The sequence below is a fragment of the Camarhynchus parvulus genome, chromosome 19, assembly GCF_901933205.1.
Source record: "Camarhynchus parvulus chromosome 19, STF_HiC, whole genome shotgun sequence".
In the NCBI taxonomy this organism is placed as follows: Eukaryota; Metazoa; Chordata; class Aves; order Passeriformes; family Thraupidae; genus Camarhynchus; species Camarhynchus parvulus.
The window spans coordinates 6,826,062-6,844,480 of NC_044589.1; the positions used below are offsets into that span (position 1 = coordinate 6,826,062).

An 18,419-nucleotide genomic window follows, 5' to 3' on the forward strand; every position below is an offset into this window, starting at 1 on the left:
CCGCCCATTGCCGGTAGGGACAGAAGGATGGACAGAAGGACGGGCAGGCGGAGTGAGTTCCTCCCGCATCACCTGCCCCGGGAAAACCACCCCACACGGCCCCCCAGATTTGCCCCAGTCCCGCCCCGAGGTAGGGGCCCCAGCCCCGGTGGTCGCGCTTTGCCCACCACGAGTCAGGGCAGCACCGCAGCAGTGCCCGCGGCTCTCGGGTTTATTGCTCCCGCGGGGAGAGGTACAGAGCTGAGGTACCCGAGGATGAGATCGGGGGGTACCCGGGTGACCCCTTGGGGGACCCGGCCCAGCGGGGTCCGACCCGCTGCCGGGGTGGGGGATGTCCCTGAGCGATGCCGAGGGTTCCAGCCGTGGTGGCTCAGCCAGGCCAGGGCCGGTCCGGAGGGGCGGCGAGGTCGTAGTCAAAGTCGGCGAAAGTGGCGGGGTCGGGTGGGGGCTGCTCGGGGGGTCGCGGGGCCACTGCCACCACCACCGGCTCCTTCTGCAGCAGGTCAGCGTCGAAGGCCACCCCGCGGAAGAAGGGGTGGCCCTGAAAGTGGTGGAGGTAGCGCAGGCGGTACAGGGGGTTGTGGCACAGCAGCTGCGGGCAGAGAGAGGACCGTGAGAATGGAAATCTCACTGAAATGAGATTTCATGAATGAATGAAAATGGCAACCAGCCCAGGGGGCAGTGGGGATCCCAAAATCCGGGCAGGAGGGTTACCTCGGCGAGCAGCCGGGCCAGCTCGGGGCTGAACTCGGGTGGGCTCTCGTAGCTGCTCTGTTTGACACGTTCCAGCATGGCCACATGGTCCCCGGCTGGAGCCACAGGGAACTGGGGGAGCACAGAGTGAATTCAGGGTCTCCCTGAGGTGTCCCTGTCCCCCCACCCTGTGGTTCTTACCTTCCCACTGGCCAGGGCGAAGAGCAGGACTCCCAAGGACCACCAGTCAGCTGCATGGCTGTAGGGCCCCCCACTCAGAACCTCTGGGGCTGTGGGGAGAGTGGGTGAACACCTGGGGGTCTGTGCCCCACAGCACAGCCCCCCCAGCACAGCCCCCCTTACCCATGTACTGCAGGGTGCCACAGATGGTGTGGGCTCGCTCGCCCCACTGCAGGTACCGGGAGAGGCCGAAATCAGTGAGCTTGAGGTGCCCTGTGGGGCCAGACAGCACGTGGGAACCCGTAGGGAGGGTGTCCCCATTGACAGGGTGTCCCCAAGGCAGTGCCACCAGGCTCTTACCTCTCTCATCCAGGAGGATGTTCTCCATCTGAAATGAGACAGGCACTGAGGTGGCCTCTCCATGCTGGGGGTTCAGAGACCCCCCCACCCCATCCTCCAGCCCCCAGCCCCACTGCCACCCACCTTGACGTCTCTGTGCATGATGCCCAGGTCGTGGAGGTACACTGGGGACAAGACAGAGCCATCAGTGCCGTGTGTCCCCTCCCAGCACAGCTCCCACTGCCACCCCGGGGGTGGCTGACCCTGCCTGCCGGTCTCTGCTGCTGGGGACACTGCTGGCTGTCCCCAGCGTGGGGGGTCACTCACCCAGCACCAGCACCAGCTCGGCGGCGAACAGGCGGACGGTGGCCTCGGCCAGGCAGCCAGCTGTGCGCCACAGCGCGTGCAGGTCCCCGGTGCTGCAGTAGGTGCACACTGCGGGGACAGGTGACAGGCCTGACTGGCACGAGGGACACTGGGGTGGCACGGGGGTGCAGAGGGGTCAGACACTGGGGTGGCAGGGGGTCACTGCAGCCATGCACTGAGGTGATGGAAGCACTGGGATTATAAAGGCAGCAATGTGGCACAAGCACCTGGAGCACACTGGCAGCAAGGTGGCACAAGCAGCAGGGCAATACGGGCACCGGGTGACATACTGAGGTGACACAGGAATGAGTAAGGTGGCATGGGAACATACAAATCCCAGGGTGACATCAGCACCAGAGCCCTGTGGGCACTGGGAACACACAAGCAGCTGGGACCACACGAGGTACCAAAGTGACCAAGCGGTCCTTGAGGGTCACACAGGCACTGGGAGCACACAAACCGCAGGGGCTGAGGTGACACAGCCATCAGGGCCAGGCAGGCACCAGCACTGGGGTGCTCTGTTCACCCCCACACTGGTCCCTGCCCCGCCGTGGCTTGTCCCCATCCGTGTCCCCATCCGTGTCCCCCCCGCAGGCCGCGGTGGGTGCGGGGTTGGAGGCGGCAGCCGGAGCGCCCGGCTGGCCCCGGGGCCGTGGCGGGGGGAGCGCGCAGTGCGGGGACACGTGTGCGGGCGGCGGGGACACGTGCGCGGGCAGGGGGGGCCCGCGGGCAGATGGTCACTCACTGATGAAGAGGTGGCGCTGGCCCTGCCAGCTGTCCCCCAGCCCGTGCACGAACGGGTGCCTGACCTGTCTCTGGGGACACAAAAGCGCAGAGAGTGAGCGGCCCCCGGGGCAGGGGACCCCGCTCCTGCCATCTTCCATCCGCAGCTCCTGGGGTCCCCATGGCCACCCTGAACCCCCTCACCGGCTGGGGTCACTCCTGGGCGCCCCCTCACCTGGATGCTGACTTCTTCTTTGCACTGTTTGAGGGTGTCACGGCGCAGCACCTCCACTTTGGGCACAACCTGGGGGGCGAGGCACTGTCAAGGAGAGGGGGGACAAGGGCAGCTGGGGGCACCCAGGGGCAGCACCCACCTTCACGGCGCAGACCTTCTCCCTCCCACAGTCCAGCACTTTGAGGATGGTCCCGAAGGAGCCTTTGGCCACGAAGCCCAGGATCTGAGGGGAGGAATGGGCTGAGCACGCCATGGAGATGGATTTGGGGGGCTTAGGCTGGGGTCCTGCGTGGGGTAAGGGGAGGGACACAGAGCACTCAGAGCAGAGGCTGGGGACACATGGGGACCCGGAGGACGCAACAGAGACCCCAGCAGGATTCAGGGGGACCCGGTATGGGACACAGGGACACGGGGGACAGGGACACGGGGACCCCAAGGAGGCAGCGGTGGATTTTGACAGAATGCACAGGACCCCCGCGGGTCCTCGGTGGGATGCCACGCTCCGGTGGGTGCGGAGGAACCGCGGTAGAACAGATCGAGACCCGACACGGGCACCCGGCGGCGGCGGGGATGGAAGGGGAGCCGGCGGAACGGCCGGGGACGCCGGTAGGATGCGCAGGGAGCCGGCGGAGCGTGCGAGGGCAGCTCGGTAAGGCAGCCGGCGATGCCGGGATGGCGGCACGGGATGCACGGACGGCACGGGAGGATGCTCAGGGCGCTGGAGGACCCCGGTAGAGACGTGCAGGAAGCCCGGTAGGACGAGCAGGGACACCGGTACGGGGTGCGAGGGGACCCGTTAGGGCGCCCGGGACCGCCGGAGCGGGATGCACGGGCAGGACGCGCCCGGGGGAGGACGACCGGGGATCCCGTTCGGAGGGTGGGGGCTCCGGGACGGCACCTTGAGCTGCTGCTGGCGGGCGGAGGGGCGGACGGGGAACTCCGGCAGGAACAACGAGACGAGCTGCGGCAGCGGCCACCCGGGCAGCGGCGGCTCCTCGGCGGGGCCCCGCGGGGCCAAGGCGAGCCCCGGTACCGGCACCGGTACCGATACCGGCACCGACCCTGCTCGGCTCAACAGCGCCCGCACCCACGACCCCACGGCGCGGCCCTGCGGAACCGGGGACAGCGTCAGCGAGGGGACCCCGGGGCGGGAGATGCACCGGGGGGATCCCCGGGGCTGATGCCGCTGCCGCACGCACCTGGGGGGGCCGCACCGGAGCCGGGGTCGGGCCGGGGCCGCTGCTCGTCGCTCCCATCGCGGCGCCGCCCGGCCGCGCCCCGGGCCCGGTCCCCGGTAATCGCCGCCTTACATAACCCCGCCGCCCCGCCCCGCCCCGCCCGCCGCGACCACCCCCCGCCCCGGGGCTCGGCGGCGGGGCTGCCCCTTGCACGGTGACGCCCAGCCGTGACCGATCCCCCCCTATCTGGGACCCCCACTACACACCTGGGGGTTGCTCACCCACCCGTGACTGATCCCACCCGTACCCCAGGACCCCCGGGACTGATCCCAGCCCCTCTCCGGGAGCCCTCATTGCACACTCCGGGTCTCCTCCTTCAACCTTTCCTTCTCTCTCTGAGTGCTGCAGCCCTGAGGGGGTGCCTGCAGTCCCTGCTGAGCCCCGGCATGGCCCTGGGCTCACCGAGAGGACTGCAGGGGGGTAAAGGCACAGGCTGAGCCCAGGGGTGCCCTGAGCAACTGCTGGGGGAGGGCAAGGGGTGAAACCCCCAAGGATGGGGGCTGCCAGGCTGAGATGGAGCATGGTGCTGAGCCCAGCACTGCAGGGTGAGGCACTGCCCCGAGCCTGTTCCAAATTAAAAACTCTTTATTTAAACTCTCTCCCGTTCCCCTTTTTTCCAGCCTGGAGCGATCCTGCTGCTTCACCAGGCCCAGGGGCTGGGCCCAGCACCCGCACAGCAGGGAGGGGGGGAAGCTCCCAGGGGCCCTTGGCACGAGGGTTCTGCACCCCATAAAGCAGCCCCGGAGCACCCTGTGCCCCACATGCCCGTGCTGCTCCACCCCTGCCCCACAACAACGGGGCTACCGAGGGCCTGCACGCAGCTGAGCCCTCCTCGGGCACCACTGAGCAGCACAGCCCCCCCTTCACCTCTGGGGTGTCCCCCCAGGTTGGGGGGGAGCACGGGGCACCCCAAGTCCCTTCCCGGCCTGCCGGGTGCTGCCGTCATTTGCGCCTGCCGAAGATCGACTTCTTGCTGGGGTTCTTCTCGCCCACGCTCAGCCCGATGAGCAGCCGAGCCTTCTCGTCCTCCTCCTGCTGCTGGATGGTCCCGTCGGATTTGTTCTCCAGCTTCCCCCGGGCCTCCGCGCCCGCTGCCGGCTTCAGGCGCAGTTTCTCCTTGATCACCTGGCCCGGAGTCAGGGGGCTCAGCGACACCCCGGGTGACAGCCTGAGCCAGTGCAGCTGCTCCCCACGCTGGGGAACGTGCCACCCACCCTGGGGTCACCACCTCCATCCTGGGCAGAGCAGCTCTGGCAGCCTCAGGGATGTGGTCCCACGTACCTGTGCCACCAAGGCTTTGCGGCTGTCCCTCTTCACCGCCATGGCAAAGTCCAGCCATGTCCATGTGTTGTTGTGGTACTCCAGGCATGGCAGCACCAGGTTCAGGTCACCCCAGTCCACGCTGTTCTTCTCCCCCTGTGTGACAGAGGTGTCAGGCAGTGTGGGGACGATGGCCCAGACCACCCCAAGCACACCCTGTCCCACTGGTCCCACACCTTGTAGCTGACACAGAGTGGCACCTGCGGGATCTTGATGTAGATGAAGGAGTTGTTCATGGCTGCACGCTCCTTCATCTTGTCGATGTCATCCACGGGATGCTGGGGACAGAGCAGAAGCCATGAGCAGAAGGGAAGGAGAAGGGACACAGCCAGGAACCAGCAGGGAAGGGACAGCCGGGCACTAGGCCACAGCATTGCTTCATCAGGGAGAGGTGAGAGCTGCTCTGGCACAGTGCTGGAAAAATGAGATACAGGGATCACATCAAGCGTGCAGGCGCCTGGTTGTAAAGGATGCAAATCCTCATGGTGGGAGGGAGCAGGAGAAAGCAGACAAGCGTAGGAGGGAAGTGTGGGAGGACATGGCTACCCAGCCCTGCAGTTAAGGAAAACAGACTGGCACCACAGCAGGGCTCTCAGATACCCCCCTCACGGCAGCAGGAGGTACCTCAGGTGCTTTTCGGAACGATCTTCTGACCCCTGATGTCCGGTTCAGTCCCTGAGCAACTCCCTTCCCTGAGCCCAGCGAGTCATCGGCCCCGATCAGCTGCCGTGGCTTCACCACGGGGATCCCTGGGGCAAACAGGGTGCAAGGTGGTGGCGGTGGTGTCCAGCCAGGGGTTAGCCACGACCCCAACCCTCCCACCATCTCCCTGTCCACAGGGGAGACCACAAATCCCTGTTCCTCAGCTCATGGCCGGACAGCAGCTGCCCACAAGCATAATCCTGGCTGTGCAGCCAGAGCAGCTCAAGGACATCCAGAGAGGAGGGTGATCATGAGCCTCTCACCTGTTGTCACCAGCTTGGACTTATCTTCCTCATCCCCCACCTCCTCCTCCTCCACATTACGGCCAGGGAAGAAGAAACCCATCATTCTGTGGAAGAACTGGTGGGTGAGCTGGATGGTGAGAGGCACCACGTTCACCTGTGGGGAAGTGACATGTCAGAGCCAGGCACACACTGCCTGTGCCCCACAGAGACCCTGGCACCTCCCAGCCGAGCCCTGGCACCTCAAAATGCTCCTTGATGGAGATGCCTCCCACGGGAGGCCGGACCTTGCTGAAAATCCTCAGGGCCAGCTGCCGGCCGGACTGGCAGGAGCTCTGGGGACGCAGCACCACCTGCAGGGAAGAGGATGGGTGGCTGAGGTGAGGACAGGCCACTCTGCCCACACCACGTGGGTCCCCAGGATGCAGAGCTGCTCCCCAAGCTGCCACTTGCCTTGTACACAGCGTTGGGCAGCAGGTTGTTCATGGTCACCCAGCCCAGTTCCAGCAGATGCTCAGCCGTGTCATCAGACTTGTTGACCTGTGCAGACAAAGCCATCAGCTCCCAATGTCCCCATCCCCAGCTCAGGGGCTGTGGGCACTGTCCAACTCCACACCTTGCTGTAGAGGAAGCGCTGGAGCTCCAGCTCAGCAATGCCCAGCTGCCCATCCTCCTCTGTCAGGCGCCAGCGTGCCTGGGCAAAGTAGAACTCAGTCCTGCGTGCCACACTCACGTCCTCCGGCTGCTTTCGCAGCTCCATCTTGTTGGCTCGCTGCAGCTGGAAGTCCTTGAAGCACCTGCAGCACAGAGGAGAGAGCTGGGATGTGGGAGTCCTAGACACAATGCTGGGGAAAGCTGAGATCATAGAATCAGAATGATTTGGGTTGGACACCTCCCACTGTCACAGGTTGCTCCAAGCCCCATCCAGCCTATCCTTGAATACCACCAGGGATGGGGCAGCCACAGCTTCTCTGGGCAACCTGTGCCAGTGCCTCACTGGGAAGAATTTCTCCCTCATATCCAGTCCAAACCCAGTCTCAGTTTAAAGCCATTCCCCCTTGTCCTACCTGATCAGTATGTTCAGCTCCTCACTCTCCAGCTGCAGGTCAGCTTTTTCCTGGCTCAGCTGCTGCTGCAGCCGGTGGTTCAGATCAAGCAGGACCTCGTTTTTGCTGTCATCCTTCAAGGACTGAAGGACAGACAACCCTCAGCACCCTCTGCCCCGGAGTGGGGAGCCCAGGGAGCCAGGGATGTGGGCTCACCTTCATGTTGGAGTACATCTGCTTCTCCAGCTGCCGGATCTGGGCCACGTGCTGTCTCACAGCCTCCTGCAGGTGTAGGATACTGCTGCGCTGCTCCTCAGGGTTGCTGGAGATCTCCAGCTGGAAACGCACCCGCTGCTTCTTCTCACTGTGCTCCTGGACACAGAACAGGGCAAGGTTAGGACTGCCAGGGTGCAGTGAGTGGCACAGACACCTGGAGCCCCGTGGGTACCTTGCGTTTGGGCTCCACGTGCAGCAGCAGGTTGTTGACTATGTCGAGGATCATTGCATACTGTGCGGGGTTGGTGGAGATCTCCAGGTCGTGGTGGATCAGGGTGAAGGTGTCCACAGCTCCTGCAGGGACACAAAGGGCAAGTGGGGCCTCAGCATGGCCAGAAATGTGTTGGGGATCCCTCCTGTATGCAGCCCTCTGACCTCAGCAGGGCCAAAAGAGATCACCCCTGGAGTTAGCCATGGGTCAGCCCAGAGCTCTAACCCCCACAGCACACTGCCTGGCTGCACCCACCCTCCTGCTTCTTCAGCAGATCCTCCTTCTCCTGGTTGGCAGGGGTCTCAGGGGGCTTTATCTGCGTGGCCAGCTCGGGGTCGATGTCGTGGCTGTAGCTGATGTAGTACATGCGGCAGCTGCAGCGAGAGATGATCCTCTGCACCTGCTGGGTCTGCTGGGCTTCCGAGGGCTGATTCCAGTCTGGGGACAGGCAGAGGGACCACAGTCAGACTGCAGTGTCCCAGCACAGTGGGACTGCACAGTGCAGGGCTTGGAGCATCAGCCACCTCCTGGAGCCACACAGGGACAGGACAGGCGCTCTCAGCTCTATCAGCCTTGGGGTCACATCCGAGTGAGACTGGGGTAGGCACAGCAGCCAGGGCTGTGGCCAGTACCTGTGGTGGTGCTGACCATGCCCCCCACTGCCTGCCCGCTCTCCATCAGCTCCTGCACCGAGTCCAGGCTCCGCTGACGATGCTCCTCAATATTTTTCACCTGGAGAAGCAAGGAGGCACTGCTGGCTGTCCCCACTTTCCCTGGTTTGGTTTGGCCAGGACACTGACAGCACTGCCTGTCCCCCATGTAGCTCACCCACCACACGCTCACCTCTAGCCAGAGCTGGCCATGCTCCCCCTCAGAGGGGCTGCTCTCTGTCGTGGCAAAGTACTGCATGCCATCCAGCAAACATGTCCAGGATGTCTTCTGCTTCAGAGTGTCCCCGTACCAGGCAGGGTGGTGCTGGCACTGCAGCAGCTGTGCCTTCGCAGCAGACACGATCACACAGCCCTCTGTCTCTGCACCACGCAGAACCATCTGTGGAGGGAAAGACCCCAGGGGTCTGACGGATCTTTCTGGGGCAGGCACAGCCCCTGTCAGAGCCAGGCTGTGGGGACAGGCAGGTACCTGGCAGTTGACCAGCTCAATGAGGCAGTTGCGGTTGTAGATGTCGTCGGTCTGGCAGGCGGCGATGCCGCAGAGCTGCTCGCTGGCCCCCGACTCCTCTTCTGTGAAAACCACAAACTTGTCCGTCTCCTCAATGAGCTTCTGCAGCATGTAGGCTCCTGGGGAAGGAGAAAGGTCAGTGCAAAGCTGTGGGGGGATGTCACAAATATACAGAATGAAAACAGGCACAGCTTTGAGCTGTGGGCTTCCCCTTGCTCCTCTCTCCCCACTGTGCTCACCCCCTGAGGAGGCTCTCTCAGGACGGCCGCTGGTGATGGGAGCGGTCACTCTGGCAGGGATGGAGTGAGCAGAGAGTGGGCCACGTTTCAGCTTCTTGGCCTGCAGCTGTGTGTCGATCTTCAGCCCCTTCAGGGCCTCGGTGGACAGGTTCCGCTTGAGCACAGCCGCTTTCTTGTAGCCATCGTAGAGGCCGAAGGCGATGTCCCGGTTCGTGGTGGTCCAGGACGCCCGCAGGTCCACCAAGTGCAGCTGATGCGTGTGGAAACCGTCGTCCCCATCACGCAGGGGCAGCTCCTGGGCACAGAGGGACAGTGCCTCAGCACAGCAAAGCCACCCCTGGTCCTGCCCAGTGGCCTCATGCACTGGGACTATGAGCCCTGCCAGCCTTTCAGGCAGAGCTTGGGGATTAGAGCCCAGATCACCCCAGTGACCACAGCATGGGCACTAAATCAGGTGCTTGCATTGGAGGCCCTGAAATTCTCTCTTCCCCAGACAAATCCCTTCCCCATTGCATCCAACAACCAACATCCCCTTGTCCTGGAGTTGCCACCAGGCCAGCACAAGCTGCTGTGCCCTGTTTGCAGTGGTACCTCCTCAGCCGTGCGGTTGCTGTGCCGCTGGTAGGTGAGGGAGGACAGGCTCAGCAGGTGGGTTTTCTTCACCAGAGTGTCGAGCTGGTGGTCAGCATTCTCATCACAAGTGGAGGCCATGAGGTGCACGGTGACCTGGCTCAGGTCACTCACCATCTGTGTGATGCTCCACTCCGAAATGAGGCGTCTCATCACCGTGCCAGCTGGGGGACAGGGACAGGGGTCAGCCAGGGCCCTGCTGTGCCTGCAACTGCTGCTGGCAGGATTCCCACTCACCTTGTGGGATGAGCCTCTGTGTGCCCCGAGTGAAGATGTGTCCCTGGCAGCATTCCACCTGGATCCCCCGCTGCTGGGCAAAGGAGGCCCAGTAATGCACCTTGAGAGGGAGCAGAGAGCAGAGCTGAGAGTCCAGCAGAGGCAGAGCAGGGAGGAAACACTCGATTCCCTGGGAATTACCTGCAGCCGAGGGAAGAGTGCAGTATAGGACAACTGCTTGTAGTGCTGTCCCAGCTTCTTCTTGCTGGGTTTCATGTTGTTGAAGAGCTTCCCACGGCAGATGGGCCGTGTCACGCTGGTCCACGTGGCCCAAAAATTCTGCATCCAGCGGAGGGTGCTGCTGTAGAGCAGGATCCGGGGCTGGGAGTACTCTGAGAATATACCCACCATCAGCCAGCACCATGGGGCCAGGACCCAACCCACAACAAGTATGCCCTGCCCTATCCCCACAAGGGATCCCCAGGATGCTGTCAGCCACCTTTACTGGGTTGTGTCAGGTCCATCCGGATGGAGAGGTTGAGGTTCTCGGAGCGGAAGGCACGGTAGGAGTCATACTGCTGCCCCACTGGCACCTCGGGCAGGAACTCGGGGGAGCGCAGCACCACGCCGTGGTGGTCATGGGGGTTCCCATGGCACAGCCACTGCAGGTCCAGTGTCATGCACAGGTCAGGCAGGTGCAGGAAGCAGCAGTCGTCATATCTGAATGTAGAAAGAGACCCCAGTCACCCTCCAGCACTGGTGAGGGCCCCCCATGCTCGTGGCCCCACACTCACTTGGAGGCTGTCCGGACGTTGATATCCAGGTTGCCCTTGAAGACAAACTGCCCGGGCTTCCAGTGGAAGGAGAGTTGGCTCCACTCCCAGTGCATGTTCTCTGTAGTGTTGTAGGGGTCCTGCAAGGCAGGTGTGAGGAGAGGCAGGTGTGAGCTGACCCCACACCATGCTGTTCCCCAGTCCAGAAGCACCCACCTCGGTGGCCAGCTGGTGCAGGTTGGCCTGTTCAATGTCCATGTGCCAGTTTCCATGGAAGAGAAGGCGGCTCTTGTCCCACCAGGGCAATGGGGCACTGGGGTCCTCTGAGGGCTTGGTGAGGAGATCCACACACTGGCCGATGAGGGTCCAGGCTGGGTCCCAGCAGGGCCCCCACACGATGGTGTACTGGGAGATCACAGCTGGGAACACAGAGGTTGGCTCTTGGCAGCCATTTGCCCTGTCCCTACCCCACCAGAGACCCCCACATCCCTCCAGGTCTTACAGTGAAAGTCATGGTAGAACTTCAAGGGTGGCATGTTCCTCTCCACCGTGGCATCGCCCCAGGGCAGCCCCAGCTTCAGGAGCTGGCGGCGCCGGGAGCAGGCCTGGCCACACTGCTCAGCCCCAAGCAGCCGGCCCGAGAGCTGCCAGTTCCGGATCTCAAACAGGTACCGGGGGTAGTCACGGATCCGCACTGCGGGGGGAGGAAGGGCTGAGGGATGGGGCAGCAGAGAGACAGGCAGCCCCCCACTCTGGGACACAGTAGGAGCCATCATCCTGTCACATCTCTGCTTCCTTCCCACTCCCTTTGAATTTCCAAAAATCGTCTTCCCTCCCTGGTTACACACCACGTGGTGCCAGGCCAGGCCACACAGCCATCATGCTGTCCTCCAACGGCACCCTCCCACAAAGCAACTCACCAAAGAAGCTGCCAACTGTGCCCTTCATCATGCGGCACCACTGCGTGACCATCTCCAGACCCTCTGGGGGGAACGGGCTGACGTCATCCATGTCCCTCATCTGCTCCAACACACGCTCCGTGCCATGGAAGGACTCATCAGCCATGGCCACCAGCTCCAGGTGGGCCAGGGTCCAGGTGAGGAGGGCCCTCCTCATGGGCGTGTTGGCGTATAGAGGCGCCGCGAGCGCTGGATGTAGATCTCGATGTTCTTCTTCTCCAGCGAGGCGTAGAGCTCCTCGATCTTGCGGGCAGGCAGCAGCTCCCCATGCTGCTTGCGCAGCGCGGCCACCTTGGCGTCCAGCAGCTGCAGGCGCTTGGCGCTCTCCTTGCTCTCGTCCTTCATCAGCTCGTAGTTGTCTCGCAACTTGACCTCAAAGACGTCATCCAGGAAGACCCAGGAGAAGTGGGTGACTTTGAGCAGGAGGTCGGGGGGCAGGGCCGTGCTGGAGGGGCGCCCGGGTCGGTGCAGGCCCTTCAGCCATTTCTGCACGCCCACGGCAGCGTCCAGCGTGCGGGAGAAGTCGTACTGGTAGGGGAACTCGATGGTCACGCTGGCGAAGGAGAAGGCCCAGCCGCGGTTGCGGAGGGTGCGCAGGGTGGGGAAGGCGTCGCGGTGCCGGACGACCTCCTCCAGCTCCGGCAGCAGCTTCACCTCCACCTCCTTGAAGCTGAAGATGCTGTGTCCATCAAAGCCAGCGGCCAGCTCGGGGCAGTAGCCGTGCAGGGCGCCGCCGTGCCAGCTGACCGAGGTCCTTTCCGCAGCCAGGCTGATGTAGTTGGCCTCAGAGACAAAGGCTGTGAGCTTGGCAGAGCTCAGCTCCAGGGACAGCGACAGGAGTCTTTTGGGAGGGGGCCCTTTTGGCTGGAGGGGTGCTAGTGACTCAGTAGGGGTGGCTGGGTGGGACACGGGGCTCTCTGGGGGCAGGGAGGGAAGCGTCCTGTGGCCGAGGGCGCTGCGCAAGGCCTCGTGGCACTGCAGGGTGGCCAGGGTGTGATGGTACAGGTGCATGTGGTCAGGTGGGCTCCACAGCACTGCCAGCCCCTCGCCGCACTGCACCTGCACCAGAGAGAGTGAGCAGGCACCACGTCACTGCCAGGGCCAGCACAGAACAGCCCCGTCCTCCCCACAGCACCTTTCGTGCCAGCCAATCCTCCCCGTGCCCCATCTACCCCAGAACAGGACAAAGCAGTGGCCCAACAGCCAAACCAACCTCCAGGGAGCGGATGCTGCTGTGGTAGGTGACAGAGAGCACAGAGACATTGGCCACCGGGTTGGGGATGGCAGGAGCTTTGCAGCACGGCTGCATCTTCTCAGTGATGCTCTTCACCAAGGCCAGCACCATGCCCTGGACGCTGAGCGTGCAGCTCTCAGCACTTCCCAGGACAGTCAGCGTGTCCAGCCGCAGCTCCAGGGCACCTGGAGAGACAGCATGTCAGTGCTGGAGGCACAGAGGAGGCACAGCACAACATGCCAGGTTCATCTGAGTGCGGGGTTATTCCAGGACAGCCATCTGGGATCAGTTTGGATGCTACTTACCCACTACAGCTGAGAGTGTGAACAGGTTCACATCCTCCACCTTCAGATCCACCTTCCAGAGCAGCCCCCAGGGCTCACTGGAGGCAGAGGGTGGCTGCTTGGCAAGTTCAGCCCCACCAGGCTTTGGGCAGAACAGGGGCAGGACCCTGGCCAGGCACTCAGTGCAGGTGTCAGATGATTCCACTTGCAGCCCCCGGATGGTGCAATCCAGGAAGAGTGTATCTGACTGGGCACTGGACATGCCCAGGGGCTGGTTGTAGCTGCCCTGCAGGACAAACAGAATGATCACTCTCAGGCTGCAGGACATCCCTGTGCCACCTACATGGAGTCTGAGACTGAAAGCCATCCCTTGGTCCCTCAGCTCGCCCCTCACCTGGAGGTTGAAGGAGTCGAGGATGAGGGCCTCTCCCCACACGTGCATGTTGGGGGGATGTGGGGCACGCTGGATGTGGGAGTCGTTGCCCACTCGCCAGCACAGGTGGTCCACGGCCACCACTGCTCGCTGGTGCACGCTCTGCGGCCGCAGGTGCTGGTAGTCTGTGGGCACAGAGGAGGGGGGAACTGCAGGCAAGGCTCACCCAAACACGGGCACCCCAGACACAACCAGGCAGGGATCCACAGCCCCTGGCCACACACACACACACACACGGGCAGCACCACCTTCTCCATTCCCACCCTGCTGCCTCTCTGTCAGACCCCAAGAAGAGCCCAGCACCTCCCTGATCCAGCCTGTACCTGCAGAGATGGAGTTGAAGCCCAAGGCGAAGGGTGGCGTGTCCCCCAGCTGCACGGACACATTGACGTTGGACAGCGAGGCACACAGGATGATGGGTGCTAGGATTTGGGGATAGCTCCTGCACAGGACAAGCAGGATGGGCTGTTACTGGGAGCCTGGCAGGGAGCAGGCCCAGAGGGATGTCCTCTCTGCAGGGGCTCCCTGATCACCTCCTGACCAACCTCCCCACCCCACAGGTGGTGCACAGATAAGGTGCTGAGTGCCCAGGCACCATGCCAGAGCGTGGCCAGCAAGAGGAAACAAGCTGTGATACCAGCAGCTGCACTGAGGCCAAGTTTACCTTCCCTTGTGCCCTTGGCTGGGGACAGGCACCGCCTGGCACCTGTATTCCTGTGCCAACAGCCCCAGCCAGTGCGAAAACTCTTGGTGACGGTAGTGGATGATGCAGGTGTTGAGCAGCACAGCAGCCGAGAGGTCAATGGCTGTGACCTAGAGCAGGGAAAGGGCCAGGTGGCAAAAAACTCATGCCAGGAGCCAAACCAGCCACCCCCAGGGGACAGAGTGTGCCCAGCGCTCGCTCACCTGCACACTGGTCTTCAGGGAGTTGAGGCACACGATGCGCTGGCGGCTCTGGGACAGGAGAAGGCCATCTGGGGGGACACAGGAGCACAAATGAGGGGTGGCAGAGGGCAGTGATGGCAGCCCTGTCCCATCAATGCCCTCCAAGCTACTTGCCCTCCAGCTGGAGGTCTACACTCATTTGGTCCAGGTCTGAGGTGGGCGTGAAGTTGCGCAATGGGATTTGCTCCTCCTCACGCTGATATAGAAACTGCAGCAGCTTCAGGCTCCAGGTGAGGTGCCTGGAAGACACAGGGAGTCACTGCCAGGAGGGAACTGCACTGTCACGTCCTCCATCTCCCTGTCTTTCATCAGCAGCTGACCAGCATGCTGGCATGGACAAACACAGCAGCCCAGCTGCAGCACAGCCCAGTGCTCTCATCCCATCGCCTGAGGATCCTGTCAGCTGTCCTGCTGGAGAACCAGCTCACGTGCCTTCCTCCCTCCCCAAGAGCCCAGCTCAGTCCTTCCCACTGGAGCGGGCTCTAGGACTCACTCTCTGCAGTCTAGCAGAGCCAAAGGAGAAGAAGGGAACGGCACAGTTGTCCCCAGGTCCATGTCCCCAGCATTACTTTGGACTCAGACAGCCCCTCACCTCTTCTGGCTGTTCATGGACAGCACCATGCTGGTGTTCTCCAGCTTCATCTCCACCCTCCTGGGGATGAGCTTCAGTGTGTCCCTGCTCAGCACAGACAGGGATTTCGAGGGCTCCCCTGGGCCTGGAGAAGGACAGAGAGAGTCACGGGAAGGACCTGACCAAACCCCCACACTCAGGAGTGAGAGGGAGTGATCCCACAGCCAAGCCCCTCTGGCTCCAGTGCAACCATGGGGGCCACCAGCCCCTGCCCTGCCCCAAACTTGTTCCTGTCCTTGTGCTGACCTGTGCTGGGCTCTTCCCCCACGCTGCTGTGCTGGGCCCCAGCAGTGACGTGGTGCAGGAGGGGGCTGCAGAACAGCCCCTCGTGCAGCTCTGCCTGCAGCGTGCGGACGCAGAGCCGGACGCCCACCAGGCGCCGCTTGCTGCTGATCTCCAGCGACAGGGAGAGCGCCAGAGCCAGCTCTGCCAGGCACGTGTCATCCTGTGCACAGGGGACACAGCAGGTAGCACACAGGGAGTCACACACTGCCCTCCCAGCGCCTGCTGCAGGTGGAGAGCTGGGCACAGCAGACAGCCCAGCACCTGGCAGCATCACCCAGCCTCGGGGACACCTGGGACAGGTCCTCAGCGTGTCCCAGAGGGCAGTGCCCAGGTTCCAAGTGTGGCATTTCTCCCTCCTCCAGCACTCACCAGCTGGCTGCTCCGGAGCACTTTGCTGTTCACCTTTGTCAGGCTCACCTCGCACGTCAGGCTGGGGAGAGCAGAGAACAGAAGGAGGATGTGGGTCTTGCTGCTGCCAAAACAAGTTCCTGCCCTCTTTCCTGTGGGACACAGGGACCCTCAGGTCCCTGCTCCAAGTGCTCCCGAAAGCAGAGCATGCCCTAACTCCATGCACGCCACATTATTGAGAGAACACACAACTCAAGCTTCCTGTGACAGGAAAAGGAACCAGGCCAGCCTCAGAGGAGGTTAATGCGTCACACCACAGGTGACATGGGATGCTGCTGAGTGGGACAGAGAGAGGACACACACAAGGCTGGGCTCAGAGGAGCTTCCCTGCCCTGGAAGCAGACAGGGGTACGAGCACAGCATTACCTCTTCCCATTGCCATTGAGGAGGAGACGTGTCTGGCTGGCCTGGATGTGCCAGAGAGACTCTGAGGTGGCCACGTGCAGAACCATGATGTTGATGGAATCCATGTGGATGGAAAAGAGCTGGGGGGAAGGTGCTGCTGTGAGGGATACCCGACAGCAGTGCAGCCCACAGCAGCCTCTCACCGAGCCAGTGCCTCACCTGGCTAAGGAGCCTCAGCAGGGAGGGTTTAAGGGTCAGCTCTGTCCTGCTTTCATTTCCATCAGCTTCTCTGGGAGCCTCCGGGACAGACGGCTGGAACCCAGGGCCTTTCTGGAGATCCGTGCGGATTCGCACCTCGCCAAAACACAGCTCAAAGTAGCGCCTGGGGAGCAACAGCACAGGCAGCTCTGACAAGAGCTCACACTTGGCACGCCTGGCCCTGCCACCAGGGATTCCCCCTACCCCAGGGATGTGCAGGACCAGCACAAGGGCACCCACAAGACACCATCACCTCCAAGCGTGGGTCACTCCCTCACAGAGCTGACCACAGGGCAATAAGGATGGCAGAAAGGTGTAAAGGCAGCAGGATGGCAAGCAGGGCGAGGGGTGAGGCAGACCCCCAAAGGGAGCAGGCAGGGAGCTGGGGTGGGGGCACGTACGGCAGCTCCCGGCTCAGTTTGCTGGAGATCCAGACGTTGTCGATCTCCTGTAGGGACACACAGCTAGGTCAGAGAAGAAACAACTTGGCTCTGCCTTGTGATGCTCATCTCAACATTCCCACTCCACTCCCAGTGCCTGGGATCATGCAAGGAGCAGCCAAAACCCCAAGTCTGGCCATAGGAAGGAAGGGCCTGGCACCAGCCATGAGGGTGCTCAACATGAGAGTGGCTCCATGGATTTGCTGCCAGCCTGGAAGTGACAGCAACCACCCTCCCTGCCTTGTCTGGCAGCGACCACCCCTTGCCCAGGTACCCACCACAGTCTGCTGCTCCCGCTGGAACTTGAGGCTGATGTTCTGGGCCCAGAAGAAGCCAAAGGAGCCGATCTTCAGCTCTGCATGAAGCTTCTGCCGGCACCAGGTGACAGCCAGGCGACATGCCAGCCATCTGTGGGGACAGGGGAAGGCCAGGGTCAGCCTCCCCACTGGGGCTGGGGTCTAGGGATGCTCTTCATCCTCTGAGCACCAGCTCCAGTACCCACAGCTGCAGAGGAGCTCCAAAGGACTCACGGTGGGGAACAGACCCTGCAGGACCACCCCCAACAATCCCTGAGAGCCCCCTCCCAAGACCAGACACCTCCACACCCCCCTGGCCCCCATGCCCACCCCTGTGAGCTCCTCTGAACTTCTCCAAGCCCCCAAGCCTCTGACACCAAGCTCTACAACCCCCCAATCCCCCGCAGGCTTCCCTCCACACCCATCTCCCAGCCCTGTGAGCCCCCCAAATTCCTGACACCCTTCCAAGCCCTCTTTGTCCCCCTTACCCTCTACTCCCTCCCCCAGACCCCCAACACCTCGACCCCCAGCCCCGCATGCCCCCCGCACCCCTGACACCACCCCAACCACCCCTCACCACCCCCAAAACATCCCCCAAAACACCCGCACCCGCACTGCCAGCCCCTCGGGCCTCCCCTCGACCCTGCGAGCTCCTCCCAGCCCAGCTCAGCCCCACCCGCCGCGCTGCCGCCCCCCAGCCCGCTGTCCCCCCGCCGCCACCGCCGTGCCCCCCGCCCAGCCCCGTCACACCCCGGAGCCCCCCTGTCCCCGGAGCCGCCCGGCAGGCCCTGACCGCGCCAGCAGCCCGGCGAGCAGCGCCACGAGCACCACGGCGAGCAGCGCGGCGGGCAGCGGCGGCGGCATGGCGGGCACGGCCCCGGTGCGGCCCCCGGCCCCGGAGAGACCCCCTCCCTCCCGCCCGCCCCGGCCCCGGCGCCGCCGCCGCCGCCCGTGGGGCCGCCCGCCCGCGCACCCCGAGTGGCCGCTGGGAGGGGCGGGACGGGGCGGGGCCCGGCGGGGACAGCGGCGGCCGCAGCGCCCCGCCAGGGCCGCACCGGCATCGGGACCGCGGGACACGGGCATGGGGACACGGGGACAGCGGCGGCCGCAGCGCCCCGCCAGGGCCGCACCGGCATCGGGACGGAGCGACAGCAGCCGCCGCGCCGGGCACACGGAGGACGCAGAGTGGGGACAGCGGGGACACCGGGATGGGGACAGGGATGGACCGCGGCGGCACCAGCATGGAGACAGCAGGGACATCAGGACAGCACCGGCACAGGGGTGACACCGGGC

At 63.5% G+C, this 18,419-nt stretch overlaps 2 protein-coding genes across 2 annotated transcripts; both read right to left on the reverse strand.

The window, feature by feature from the left end:
- Nucleotides 1-203: 203 nt before the first annotated feature.
- On the reverse strand, nucleotides 204-4,068 carry RSKR (ribosomal protein S6 kinase related). Its single transcript, XM_030962971.1, has 12 exons — nucleotides 4,022-4,068; nucleotides 3,435-3,735; nucleotides 2,676-2,759; nucleotides 2,537-2,605; nucleotides 2,324-2,393; nucleotides 1,540-1,647; nucleotides 1,357-1,397; nucleotides 1,234-1,261; nucleotides 1,057-1,146; nucleotides 895-983; nucleotides 715-825; nucleotides 204-592 (listed from the first exon to the last, which is right to left on the reverse strand). Exons 1-12 carry the CDS (start codon nucleotides 4,066-4,068, stop codon nucleotides 371-373), a joined length of 1,260 nt encoding a protein of 419 aa, XP_030818831.1. The 3' UTR covers nucleotides 204-370.
- Nucleotides 4,069-4,337: 269 nt separating this feature from the next.
- Nucleotides 4,338-17,990, reverse strand: KIAA0100 (KIAA0100 ortholog). Its single transcript, XM_030962666.1, is given in 40 exon segments — nucleotides 4,338-4,899; nucleotides 5,056-5,190; nucleotides 5,271-5,372; nucleotides 5,719-5,843; nucleotides 6,060-6,195; nucleotides 6,281-6,391; nucleotides 6,492-6,578; nucleotides 6,655-6,835; nucleotides 7,106-7,227; nucleotides 7,301-7,456; nucleotides 7,533-7,654; nucleotides 7,827-8,009; nucleotides 8,204-8,303; nucleotides 8,415-8,621; nucleotides 8,712-8,869; nucleotides 8,990-9,284; nucleotides 9,581-9,783; nucleotides 9,857-9,956; nucleotides 10,037-10,227; nucleotides 10,335-10,555; nucleotides 10,630-10,748; nucleotides 10,825-11,027; nucleotides 11,111-11,302; nucleotides 11,529-11,742; nucleotides 11,745-12,626; nucleotides 12,781-12,986; nucleotides 13,107-13,371; nucleotides 13,480-13,643; nucleotides 13,842-13,960; nucleotides 14,183-14,331; nucleotides 14,425-14,492; nucleotides 14,578-14,702; nucleotides 15,056-15,179; nucleotides 15,341-15,539; nucleotides 15,749-15,809; nucleotides 16,154-16,272; nucleotides 16,352-16,514; nucleotides 16,792-16,838; nucleotides 17,109-17,238; nucleotides 17,920-17,990. Coding segments are annotated over 40 exon segments (6,738 nt in total). The 3' UTR covers nucleotides 4,338-4,716.
- Between the last annotated feature and the right edge of the window lie 429 nt (nucleotides 17,991-18,419).

What these genes read in the sequence shown, in the direction of transcription:
- RSKR (XM_030962971.1), bottom strand. Translation starts at nt 4,068, where the DNA reads ATGAGGGCTCCCGGAGAGGGGCTGGGATCAGTCCCGGGGGTCCTGGG. An exon ending in TCAGTCCCGGGGGTCCTGGG is followed by an intron (nt 3,736 to 4,021) that starts GTACGGGTGGGA and finishes CGGCCCCCCCAG; the next exon opens with GTGCGTGCGGCAGCGGCATC. An exon ending in CCAGCGCCACCTCTTCATCA is followed by an intron (nt 1,648 to 2,323) that starts GTGAGTGACCAT and finishes CTGTCCCCGCAG; the next exon opens with TGTGCACCTACTGCAGCACC.